This window comes from Dendrobates tinctorius, unplaced genomic scaffold (assembly GCF_039654945.1).
Source record: "Dendrobates tinctorius isolate UK_male_01 unplaced genomic scaffold, ASM3965494v1 ptg000157l, whole genome shotgun sequence".
Lineage (NCBI taxonomy): Eukaryota > Metazoa > Chordata > Amphibia > Anura > Dendrobatidae > Dendrobates > Dendrobates tinctorius.
The window spans coordinates 9,976,314-9,989,211 of NW_027361824.1; the positions used below are offsets into that span (position 1 = coordinate 9,976,314).

Genomic DNA, 12,898 nt, shown 5'->3' on the forward strand with positions numbered 1-12,898 from the left:
TTGAGGACCTGTGAGGCATCGATTTCTCAAACTACAGATTCTAATGAACATGTCTTGTTTCTCAGTTGTGCAGCGGGGCCTCCCACTTCTCTTTCTACTCTGGTTAGAGCCTGTTTGTGCTCTACTCCAAAGGGAGTAGTACACACCGTTGTAGGAAATCTTCAGTTTCTTGTCAATTTCTCGCATGGAATAGCCTTCATTTCTAAGGACAAGAATAGACTTTCAAGTTTCACATGAAAGTTCTTTTTTTCTGGCCATTTTGAGAGTTTAATGGAACCAACAAATGTAATGCTCCAGATTCTCAACTAGCTCAAAGGAAGATCAGGTTTATAGCTTTTCTAATCAACCAAGCTGTTTTCAGCTGTGCTAACATACTTGCACAAGGGTTTTCAAGGGTATTCTAACCATCCATTAGCCTTCTTACACAGTTAGCAAACATAAAGTACCATAAGAACACTGGTTCTTGGAAATGGGCCTCTATACACCTATGAAGATATTGCATTACAAACCAGACGTTTGCAGCTACAATAGTCATTTACCACATTATCAATGTATAGAGTGTATTTCTGAATCATTTAATGTCAGCTTCATTGGAAAAAACTGTGCTTTTCTTTCAAAAATAAGGAAATTTCTAAGTGACCCTAAAATTTAAGCTTAATACAGTACAAAATTATTGTTAAACAACAGAAAATAAGAGAGAAAGAAAGAGGGGAAAGAAAGAAAGAACAGAGCGAAAGAAAGAACAAAGACAGAGAAAGGAAGATTCTATAAAGATACTATAGCAGCCTGGCTCACACTGTAATGCCCACCTGAGCTTCCTGATGCATGACATATCATGATCTGCTCACATGGCAGGCATCCCCATTTCCAAGGTGGAGGAGGAGGACACGGTGATGGATGTGAAGCATTCCCTGAAGTGCCTCCATGGTTCCGTCACAATCTCCTCCCGAAGTTACCCCATTTCTGGTCAGCTTCCAGCACGTAACTTCCGGTGGAACGTCACATGCGAGCTTTAAAGTGCTCTGCAGGGCTCCGATGTTTACTCCTGTGTCTGCTGGAAAAGTAACCTCCTGGCCGGGGCAGTGGGGCAGACTCAAAATCGGGACTGTCCCGCTGGATCTGGGACGGTTGGGAGGTATGAATGCTCCCCACCATACACCTTGTACACACATGGCTCCGCACACCTCATACACACATGGTTCTGCTTTGTATGCTTCGCACACACGGCTCCGCCCCTACACATCTCTGCTCCGTACACCTCGTACACACAGGGCTCTGCTCCATACATCTCGTACACACACGGCTCCGCTCCGTACATCTCGTAGACATCTCTGCTTCGTACACCTCATACACACGCAACTTTGCTCCATACACCTCGCACACACGCAGCTCCGCTCCATACACCACATACAGATGGCTCCGCTCCGTACACCTCATACACACACGACTCCACTCCGCACACGTTGTACATACACGGTTCCGCTCCACACACCTTGACACACACGGCTCCGCTCCATACACCTCGTACACACGGCTCTGCTCCGTACACCTCGTACACATAGCTCCGCTCCGCACACCTCATACACACGGCTGCGCTCCATACACTTCGTACACACACCTCTCTGCTCCGTACACCTTGTACCCATGGCCCTGCTACATCCACCCTGTAAGCCCCTCCTGACCCCACAAATAAACTTCCCTCATCCAGCACCAAGACAACCATCACAGCAGAGTCCTGCAGACACAGAGGCTCCTGATCATGTGACCCCTGACTCCTCCCCTCCTGGGACATCATCTCAGTTCCTGTGCGCAGAGAAGGGAACAGCCTAGCTCCGTCATTACTGACTGTGAGAGGCTGCGGTGGGTCTCTAGGAGGGCGAGGATGGGGTGCATGGGGGCGTGGTGGCTTATTTCCCTGCAGTGCAGGAAAGTAAAATCCCGCATGGGACAGCGGGTGGGGGGTCCAAATCGGGACTGTCCCGCGAAATCCAGGACGGTTGGGAGCTTTGCATGTGGTGCACCAATGGAAAAATAGAAAAAAATAAAACAAGATTATATAAGAATTTAAAAAATAAATATTAAATTTAGCTTAAAAATATGTACATAAATGAATCAAAAAACTAATTTTAAATTAAAAAAAAATATAAAAAATAATAAAACTCTGCATGTTTTTTTTGCAGTGCTAAGATTGCATTTCTATTATTCACTTTATGACTAATTTCAAAAAAGATATTTTTGCAAATCAGGTGGAAAAATGTGTATTTGGGGATTGAAAGTCATCCAAACCTCTGAAGTAAGAGATGATGCAAAAAAAAAAAAAATCAGATCTAACCTGACCTAGGACTGAGAATTCTGCTGGGAGACAGAAACCTGTAAATGTTGGACTCTGTAGATATTGACGAAGACATTTGAGGCTTCAGCCAGATGTGACTCGGTAAGACTTTGCATAAGTAAAGTGTTTCATTTATCAGTATATTAAAATTCAAATTGAAATTTTTTTTTTCCAGTATTTTTTAAGTAACCTTTCTTTTTATATTGAATCTGGCCAAAAAATGTTTAACTTTCTATTTCTATTATATCGCACAATTATTTGTGTCTGATCAGATTGTGTTGCGTAATATTATATCTATTGTTTTATAAAAATGTTTAGCTTAATCTTTTATTTTTTTGCGTCAAATATTGGAAAAAAAATTCATAATTAGCAATCATTCATATAGGAATATTGTATCCAGGGAAAACTGGTTAGTCCAGATGTAAAAATTGGATTTCATTAGGTTTTACAGGACACAATTTGAAACAGCGTCAGTATCTATGTGGAGAAAATTCTGCTCTGTTGATGAAAAAGTAAAAAGTAAAACAACTCAGAAAATCTATTTTTTTAACCATTAAAATAATAAATAAAAAATAATTATATACATTTAAAATTACATTAATAGGATTAACCTGAAGATTCATATTGCATTTTTTTAATTAATGTTATAAAAAGAAAATCTAGAAAATAGCAGAATTGTTGGTTTTTACTATTTTAGTCCACTTAGACATTTTTTCCCAGCACATTATATGGTTTGGTGAATGGTGTCATTCAAAACTACAGAAAAATATATCAATCATAGTGATGGAAAAATAATAAAGCTTTTTGAAGAAGGGTCTGGAAAAGATGAAAGATAAAGAAACAATAAAATTGCCGGGTTATAAAATGTTGAGTTCTTTTATTGTACGGAAAACTAAATTGTATTTGTCTTGAATTTTTGGCGATTTTTTTCAAGCTGAGAAACTTGAACAATATGTGATTCACTTTGTGCCGACCACTTGATATGGCCATCACAATGTTACACTTTGGAGAAGGTTGGAATAACTAATTTTGTACATTGTGAATTTGGGCAATTGGTGTTTTCATGGGTTGTCATGAATTAGTAAATGGGGATTCTTTTTCAGAAGATACAATGATCTATTTCAGCAAATGAGTGCCAAATTGGAAGCTTTTCAGGCACCAAACTACCCCGCTCTTATCCAGATCTTTGCCTCCATGTTTAAACACTTCAGCATTGTCGAGTTACGGGTGAGGCTCTGCTTAGATCCAGAAAATTAATGAGAGGCAACAAAAAGAAAAGCGGCACTCACCAAAATTCTTTTTATTAAAAGTTCTTTAGTCCATAAGGTGGGACATTTTTGCAGTGCGCCAGGGATATGTGCGGGAGAAGAAGAAATGGACGCTTTTTTGGATCCATGTGGGTCCTCTTTCTTCTCCTCCCGCACATACCCCTGATCACCCCAGCAATGTCCCATCTTATAGACTTTGGTGAGTGCAGCTTTTCTTTTTGTTGATTGACATGGTATTACTGCAAATGTGCTGTAGTGGAATCACAGACCCAAATCATTCAAATGGTCCAAAGAAGTAAAAGATTTAAAAAAAAAAAACTCATGTCCCCTAATATTATTAAAGCTAGTTTCACACTTGAGTTAGGAGGTGCAGCGCACGGCGGCCGTGCAGCTCCACCCCCTGCCACGCCCCCTCCAGTCAGCTCCTCCTATGGAAACATGCTGCATGTGACCTGCATACCCTATCATTAGCATTCGGTACGCAGGCCGTCTGCTGGTATGATTTTGACGGCGCATGCGCCCTATTGATGGTGCGCCGAGCGCACCAAAATGCAACACGGTGCGTTTGGCACACGTCGGCACACCGTCAAAAGGGCGCATGCACCATCAAAATCATACCACCGCATGGCCTGTATAACCAATGCTAATGATAGGGTACGCAGGTCGCATGCATCGTCATGTGCCTAGGAGGGGGCATGGCAGGGGGCAGAGGTGCACGGCGACCGTGCGCCGCGCCTCCTAACGCAAGTGTGAAACTAGCCTAACCTGCAAATATGGGACTAATCTGCAGATGAAAAACATTGCAAAGTTGTCCGGGTGCCATACTGAAAATGCAGCTACTGGGAAGAAAGTAATGTGACTCCTCCGGTGAGCTGCCGGGTTTTAGTCATACAGACGTGCTCAGGGCAGCTACAGTCACCACTTACAGTATGGTGAGCACACCTGGTACTTTGATACTTTGATCTGCACCAATGCGCTGCAGAATAATCTGTCAATAAAAGTGCAGAGAAGTAACTGAAGTGCCCTTCTCTGTGTACTGAGCTGTCTCTGAAGGGGTTGTCTCTATCACTGAAAATCGGCGGCTCCCGGGAGGAAAAATATTAATTTCTTCCCAGTAGCTGCACTTTCTGTAAGGTGGCAGGACAGCCTTGAAATCATATTAACCTGTAAATTTGCACTATTCGCCCACTTTATCAATTCTTTCACAACAAAATTCTAACGAAAAAGCTTTATAAAGTTGCAAAACTTTAGGTGCAACTGAAAGTTGTGTCAACTTGTTGATACTTTTCCATACATATGCCAGTTTATCTCAGCTCTAGCAAAACTGGTGGAGCTGGGGAAGAATTGGGGCATGATGGAGCGAGAGGCCAGAGCTTGTCTAATTCATAACGATCTGTTTCGTTCTCTGTGCCAGAAATCTCACTCCAGTACCCGACTGGAATGAGATTTCTGGCTGAGCACACGGAGTTCCATGGAACTGGTCAGACGCTCCAGATTCATGCATCCCTTCATGAATCATTAGTGTCTAAATCCATCATGCCCCATATCATGACGTGCATAAACAATGGCGGTCTTGTATTGAGCCCTATACGGTGAGGTAAAAAGTATTTAGTCAGCCACCAATTGTGCAAGTTCTCCCACTTATAAAGATGAGAGAGACCTGTACTTGACATCATAGGTAGACCACAACTATGAGACATAATATGAGAAAACAAATCCAGACAATCTCCTTGTCTGATTGGGTAAGATTTATTTTGCAAATTATGGTGGAAAATAAGTATTTGGTCATTAAAAAAATTTCATCTCAATACTTTGTGATATATCCTTTGTTGGCAATGACAGAGGTCAAACGTTTTCTGTAAGTCTTCACAAGGTTGGCACACACTGTTGGTGGTATGTTGGCCCATTCCTCCATGCAGATCTCCTTTAGAGCAGTGATGTTTTGGGCCTGTCGCTGGGCAACATAAAATTTCAAATCCCTCCAAAGGTTTTCTATGGGGTTTAGATCTGGAGACTGGCTAGGCCGCTCCAAGACCTTCATATGCTTCTTACGAAGCCACTCCTTCATTGCCCTGGTGGTGTGCTTGGGTTCATTATCATGCTGAAAGACCCATCCACATTCCATCTTCAATGCCCTTGCTGATGGAATGAGGTTTGCACTCAAAATCTCACAATACATGGCCCCTTTCATTCTTTCATGTACACGGCTCAGTCGTCCTGGTCCCTTTGCAGAGAAACAGCCCCAATACAGTATGATGTTTCCACCCCCATGCTTCGCATTAGGTATGGTGTTCTTTGGATGCAACTCAGCATTCTGTCTCTGATGAGTTTTGTTTCTTACAAACAGTTCTACTTTGGTTTCATCAGACCATATGATATTCTCCCAGTACTCTTCTGGATAATCCAAATGCTCTCTAGCAAACTTCAGATGGGCCCAGACATGCACTGGCTTAAGCAGGGGACATGTCTGGCACTGCAGGATCTGAGTCCCTGGCGGCATAGTGTGTTACTGATGGTGGCCTTTGTTAGTGGTCGCAGCTCTATGCTGGTCATTCATTAGGTCCCCGTGTGGTTCTGCTATTGACCCCACGAGGTGAGATCTAGCGTGGAACCCCAGATCGAGGAAGATTATCAGTGGTCTTGTATGTCTTCCATTTTCTAATTATTGCTCCCACAGTTGATTTCATCACACCAAGCTGCTTGCCTATTGCAGATTCTGTCTTCCCAGCCTGGTGCAGGGCTGCAATTTTGTTTCTGGTGTCCTTCGACAGCTCTTTCACCTTCACCATAGTGGAGTTTGGAGTGTGACTGTTTGAGGTTGTGGACAGGGGACTGTTATACTGATAACAAGGTCAAACAGGAGCCATTACTACAGGCAGTGAGTGGAGGACAGAGGAGCCTCTTAAAGAAGAAGTTACAGTTCTGTGAGAGCCAAAAATCTTGCATGTTTTTAGGTGATCAAATAGTTATTTTCCACCATAATTTGCAAAGTAAATCTTGCCAAACCAGACAAGGTGATTGTCTGGATTTGTTTTCTCATTGTGACTCTCATAGTTGTGCTCTACCTATGATGTCAATTACAGGCCTCTCATATTTATAAGTGGGAGAACTTGTACAATTGATGGCTGACTAAATACTTTTTTGCCCAACAGTATCTGTAGGTTATGATGGCATTTGAGTATATGGCATGTTCCTTTAATTGAGATTTAACTGATGGTAAATTAAGATTGGTTCTGTCCATTGGCGTCACCTTGGAAAATGAAGACATTGGGCAACTTTGCAGTTTTCCACATCCTGAGACTAAATCTACATAAAACCCCTGGAGTATGTGATGTCATGAATGATGTTTTGGAGTTTTGTTTTATAATAAGACTTTTTCATTTTTGCTTTATCATCATTTTTTAGATTAATTTTTAAAATTGAAGCCACCAAAGAATACAATGGAGGACCCAATGACTCTCTACAGCAACAAGACTCACCTATCATATCTTGGACTCTATCATTTGCCTGAAAATGTAATAATTCTATATGTGGCTTTGATCTCCTCAACCTTCTGCTTGTACATCCCATCTATTATAATCATATTATCCGTGATCTTCACCACCGCTCACATTCGAGAGAATGTCCGATATGTTTTGTTCTGTCACATGCTCTTCAGCGACTCTTTACAGCTTACCATTGCTTTCTTTCTTTTTATAGTGACATCATATAATCTCCTTATGCCCATGAAATGGTGTTGTGCAATAAGTGGAATTGGAGCCTCCACAGCTTTGATTACTCCTTATAATTTGGCCCTTATGTCTTTGGAACGCTACATCGCTGTTTGCTTCCCATTGAGACACGGAGAGATTTGCACAGTATGGCGGTGTAAGGTGGCCATCATGGGGATGTGGGTGATTGGAGCTTTTCCTGTACTCATTGAGCTCGCTATTTTGTGTTACTTTATGAACAGCAATTTTTTTTCTTTTCAGATGTTGTGTATTTGGAAATATCTGCAAATATACAATGTTCAAATCACAATCAGGTTTCTGACCTCTTCCCTCAGCTTCAGCTCGATGTTGCTCATCATATTTTACACTTACATCCGAGTTATAATAGCTGCTCGAAAGATTAAGTCAAAGAAATCTTCTGCCTCCAAAGCGGCCAAAACTGTCCTGCTCCACGCGTTTCAGCTCCTCTTATGCCTTTGCTCCTACAGCAGCACATTCACCGAGACCCTCTTCAATAACCAATATATGAATATGGCCCCCATCAACTTCTTTGTGTTTATGTGCTTGCCGCAATATATCAGTCCCTTCATTTACGGGATAAGAGATGAATTGATCTGGAAAAGTATAAGGAAACTGATCTGCTCCACATAGAAATCAAGAATTTCAAAAATGTAACTGAAAATAAATAATGACTAATAATGAAATCATCAATGTCTTTTTCCATTCAGATTTCTGTTTACAAAATTTTATAGTTTGAATTAAAATTTTCATAAATGACAAAAGTTTCTAGTGAAACTGATTTGATTTTCTTTGTTAGTGTGTTGTCTCATCTGGAAAACCCATGACCATATCTGTGCCTGTGCCCATTTGTTATGCTCTGGTCACATTCTCTGCGATTACTTTTCTGGTTACACCCTACAACTTGGCCATCATGTCCTTGGAACGTTATCTTGCTTTTGCTATCTCTTCACCAAATTGCAACGTACAGAGGTCACTTTTGGCCCTAGGAGTCATGTGGGCTGTGGGTCTTGCTCCGCAGCTCCTTGACTTTATCGCCATGTGTTACTCAATGCCCAAGCGTTTCTTCTCGGCCAGCTTAGTATGTGTATGGCCAGAATTTGTAATGAGTGATTTCCAAGTTAAGTTAAGGTCATTCAATGAGATTAGCGGTCTCTCCTTGGTTGGATTCGTTATCTTCTACACTTACATCAATGTTATGATGGTGGCTTGGACAATCGGGTCAGGGAAGTATTCGGCATTCAAGGCAGAGAAAACCTTCCTTCTTCACGCCCTCCAGCTCGGACTTTGTGTGATGTCTTACACATCCTCATTGACTGATGCATATATAACTAAATATTTCTTCTTCATTCCCATAACCAACTTTTTCTTTTGCCTCCCGAGATTTATCAGTCCTTTAATTTATGACATAAGAGATGAAGTGTTTCAGAAACACATGAGGAAGATGAACTCCTTCATTTCCTAAATTATTCCAAATTTGTAGGTAGGATTCTTGAACTCAATCAGCTATAAACATTTCTAAAGAAACCTGGAGTTAGCGATACGGCTGTTCAGTTCTTACTGCAACATTAAAAAGGTTCCTGTCCTGTAGTAATCCAATGTGCCAGCACTAAGATATGAAGTCATATGAAAAATCAGAAGAGAATTGGGGACGTGATACTGTACCCCAAGTGCACATGTAATTCCAGATCTGGAGTTTACTTCCGGGGAGATATTTTAAGATTCGGTCAAAGGAATTGGGAGAGGTACGAGGAGAAATAATCCGAGAAGATTAACAGGGCAACAGAGTTAATGTAGACCTATTAAAAATGTTAACTAAAAATCTACCTCGATTCATAAAATGTCGCTGTGCGCAAAAGAATTCGAATAGACTTCTGCGCTTTGATCTGTAAATAGTAAGTAAGAGCAAATCCATTCTTAACTAATTAAATTAAATTAGAATTTCCAAATATTCATGGATTCCAGCGAATCTGAATTTCCGAGTATTCAACATGTTGAAATTCAGCCAAAAATATGTTCTGTTTTTTAGAAAACAAAGAAACAAAAAACAATAAAAATTGATACTCACCGCCGTTCCCCTGTGGCTTCCTAGGTTCCCGCTCTGTTGCCAGTCTCCTCTTCACTAGCGCTTCCAACCTAGGAAGTCAGCAGAGGATCGGCAGGGAGCTGCGGCTGCAAGGACAGGTTTTATGTTTTTCACCCCCTTTCTGGACCATATGTCTATTATGCATTGAGTTGAAAAACCTCAGAGCAAAATAAACTGCTTTCTGTTAATGTGAACTGGGGCTCATTCGATTCGCAGCAAATAAGTTCAGGATTAATCAAAGTTCCTTACTGATTTTGAGAGAATCTTCTAATTTTCAGAAGATTGATCCTCTGTAGTAGATAACAAATGTCCATTTTAGAGGATCATATTGTATTATTCTTTCTATAAGCAAAAGGGGAAAAGCGAATACATCAAAGAATCTTCAGCTACTAAGTTGGGCTTATTTTTTTAGAGATTTCTGAGATACACTGTATAGACAAAAGTAATTGTCCCCACATGTTAATCAGTAAATTCCAGTTTGTTCTTCAGTCCCATTGCCCTCAGCATATACCATCCAGCCCCTCACTCTCCCAGTTTATAATATCCAGACCCTCTCTCCTGGTGTATAACATCTAGCCCATGGCCTCCAGTCTGCAACATCCGGCCCCATTGCTACTCTTTACATAACTTCTGGCCCTTCACCCTGGGTGTATAACCTCCAGACCAATCATCCCTGCTGTAGAACATCCGTGCCCCCGCCATGTTGTTTGTGCCCCGTTACCAGCGCGGCGTTCCTGTAATAGGAACCACTTGTGTAATAAGTCTGTTCATGTCATTTCTTCTTCCTGAATATTCCCCCATCACCTGTGAGGATTACTGAGAAGTGAAAGGAACCGAAGCAACTCAGTCATGATGAGACCCCCAAAATGTTACAGAACGGGGGCAGAGAGCTGAGGAGCAGATGGTAAAAAAAGTCCAACCGCTCAGTGTGCACAAATACTGCACCCCCATCGGGATCTTCATGGCCGAGCAGCTGCATGCAGCCATACATCACCAAGCACAATGCCGAGTGTCAGATGGAGTGGTATAAAACAGCCACCACTGAAGAATGGAGAAGTGCAAAATAGAGATAATCAGAATGGTCAAAGGAGAATCAAATTTCAGGTGAACTTCCAAAAATTTGCAAATCCTTGCAAGTTTGAACAGTCTGTGAATTGATTTGAGTGAATTGGCCACAATTAAAAATGTCCTGCTCCATTTCACACTCTGCTGAGGAATGACAGAATGGGTTAATGATATCAAGAATGGCTAGGTGCTCTTCTCAATAATGTCCTGCAGCTACCACTACACATGATCTAACTAGGGACTATCACAGAAATTATAAAAAATGAGGCACAGCCAAACAGCCTCATGTTACGCCTGTACAGTGTAAGGATAGGAGGACAAAAAAAGGCCAAAATTGGGCTGCGTTATTTTACTGCACCTGTGCTGAAGCATATTAAAAATGGGAGTGTTAAGGCCCCTTTACATTTAGCGATGCACCAGCGATCCCGACAACGATACGACCCGGTCAGGATCGCTGGTGCATCGCTAAATGGTTGCTAGTGAGCTGCCACACAGGCAGATCTCACAGCGACGTAGCGATGCAGCAGCAGTCGTTACTTACCTTTCAGACGCGGCGATCCTGACGTCCTCCCGCCCGCGTCCACGTGTCGCTCATTGGTGCCAGCAGTAAGCCCAGCAGGAAGCGGCCGACGAGAAATGGAGCTGCACGATCTCGCGCGATCAGCGACAGACAGTGGGGGAACCGGTCGAAGGTATCACACATAGCGATATCGATAGCGATAACGCTGCTGCGTCACAAAATCATTGACGCTTTAGCGATATCGCTAGCGATATTGCTATGTGTAAAGGCCCCTTTAGTCAGTCTGTGAATAATAATCCAAAGATTCAGTTGACATAGGGAGGTCCTGGAGCTGCAGAGTCAGTGCGACAGTGAATTCATTGACCTGTGCTATACTGCAGTAACAGCAACATAATAACAGCATTATTGTTTTCTTAACTTGCTGCAAGTGCAAACCAGGAGGGCAGTATTTTTCCCTTTGTCCTAATTTTACTATAAGAAGAATCCTGAAATCGAAGGTTACATGTAGAGATGAGCGAATATTTCACTGTTTGGTTCGGATTATGATCGCTGATTTTGCAATATTCGCCGATTTATTTGTCGAATATTCACCAAAAATAACCGAACGTCATTAAAGTCAATGAGTGGCAAAAACAAATGCATGCCAACACCTTCAAATGGGCCCAAAAGCTGCCAAAACACATAAAATTAGGGGCAGACACAAGGAAAGTGGCCTCAATTCACTCACAGTACAAATTTTAGAATGGCACAGTAGCAATCAGCCATGCATAAGGTATCGAGATCTGGGCCAGCATTTAAAGCTTTCAAGTGGATGTAAAAGTAAGACGAGGACGTTGAAGGATCGGTGTAGGCCTGCTGTGCTGGGAGTCCTGATACCACATGCAACAGCTCAACCTGCTTTTATGCTCAGCCACACTCAGGTGGCACAAATATCAGTTTCTTAGACTAGTATTCTCAGAAAAATCTAGGAAAGATATATATCTTTGTACCGTATCAGCCAGTGGATAGAAAAATATTTAGAATTGAGAGTCCTCAGTGGTTGATACCTTTTAATGGATAACTGATTCAGCTAGCCATTAAAAGGTATCAACCACTGAGGACTCTCAATTCTAAATATTTTTCAGAAAAATCTAAGGATAGTAACACAAGTAGTTGACTAAGGAAGTGGAGGCCTGCTGGTCTCGGATGCCTACTGCAACAAGCAACACGTATGAAGGAGACCCAATCAAGAGTCTTCACATTTAAAGTAATTAGGAGCAGACACCACCAACGTAGCATAAATTTCACAAGAGTAGAAATAATATAATGGGGACTGACACCTCTTACACTACAGCCAACCTAGCAGATGTAGACCCAACCAGGAGTGTTCACATTTTCAACAATTGGTGGCAGGCATGAACAAAGTGGCATCAATTTCACCTGACAATTGGTGGCAGGCATGAACAAAGTGGCATCAATTTCACCAGAGTAGAAATAGTATAATAGGGACCGACACGTCTTCCACTACACCCACTGGCGTAGCGTGGGGGGGGGGCGGTCCGCCCCAGGCGGCATGTGTGTGGGGGCGGCGCGGCAGCAGCAATTCCACCCTGCAGTGCAGTGCAGCGGCGGGCAGGGAGCGATGCGATCACGGCAGCTCCGCTGCCTGCAAGAGTGAATAGCAGGAACGGAGCGGCAAGGGTCCGTCCTGCTTCCTGCCCGGAGGCCGCGCTTACTGTTTCACACAGAGGAGCGCCGCTGAATGACGTCATCATTCAGCGGCCACTGCTGTGTGAGGGAGGAAGCGCTGGCGATGCTGCGGACAGGTGAGAGGAGAGAGGTGGTGTCTTGTGTGTATGTATGTGTGTATGTATGTATGTATGTCTCTGTGTGTGTATGTCTGTGTGTATGTCTGTGTGT

The 12,898-nt window shown here is 42.4% G+C and overlaps 2 protein-coding genes across 2 annotated transcripts; both read left to right on the forward strand.

Annotated features, from left to right (window-relative positions):
- The first annotated feature begins 7,040 nt into the window (after positions 1-7,040).
- Positions 7,041-7,961, forward strand: LOC141051472 (odorant receptor 131-2-like). Its single transcript, XM_073548396.1, has one exon. It carries the CDS (start codon positions 7,041-7,043, stop codon positions 7,959-7,961), a length of 921 nt encoding a protein of 306 aa, XP_073404497.1.
- Positions 7,962-8,151: 190 nt separating this feature from the next.
- Positions 8,152-8,793, forward strand: LOC141051474 (odorant receptor 131-2-like). Its single transcript, XM_073548397.1, has one exon. The coding sequence runs from the start codon at positions 8,152-8,154 to the stop codon at positions 8,791-8,793; it is 642 nt and encodes a 213-aa protein (XP_073404498.1).
- The last annotated feature ends 4,105 nt before the right edge of the window (positions 8,794-12,898 follow it).

What these genes read in the sequence shown, in the direction of transcription:
- LOC141051474 (XM_073548397.1), top strand. Translation starts at nt 8,152, where the DNA reads ATGACCATATCTGTGCCTGTGCCCATTTGTTATGCTCTGGTCACATTC.
- LOC141051472 (XM_073548396.1), top strand. Translation starts at nt 7,041, where the DNA reads ATGGAGGACCCAATGACTCTCTACAGCAACAAGACTCACCTATCATAT.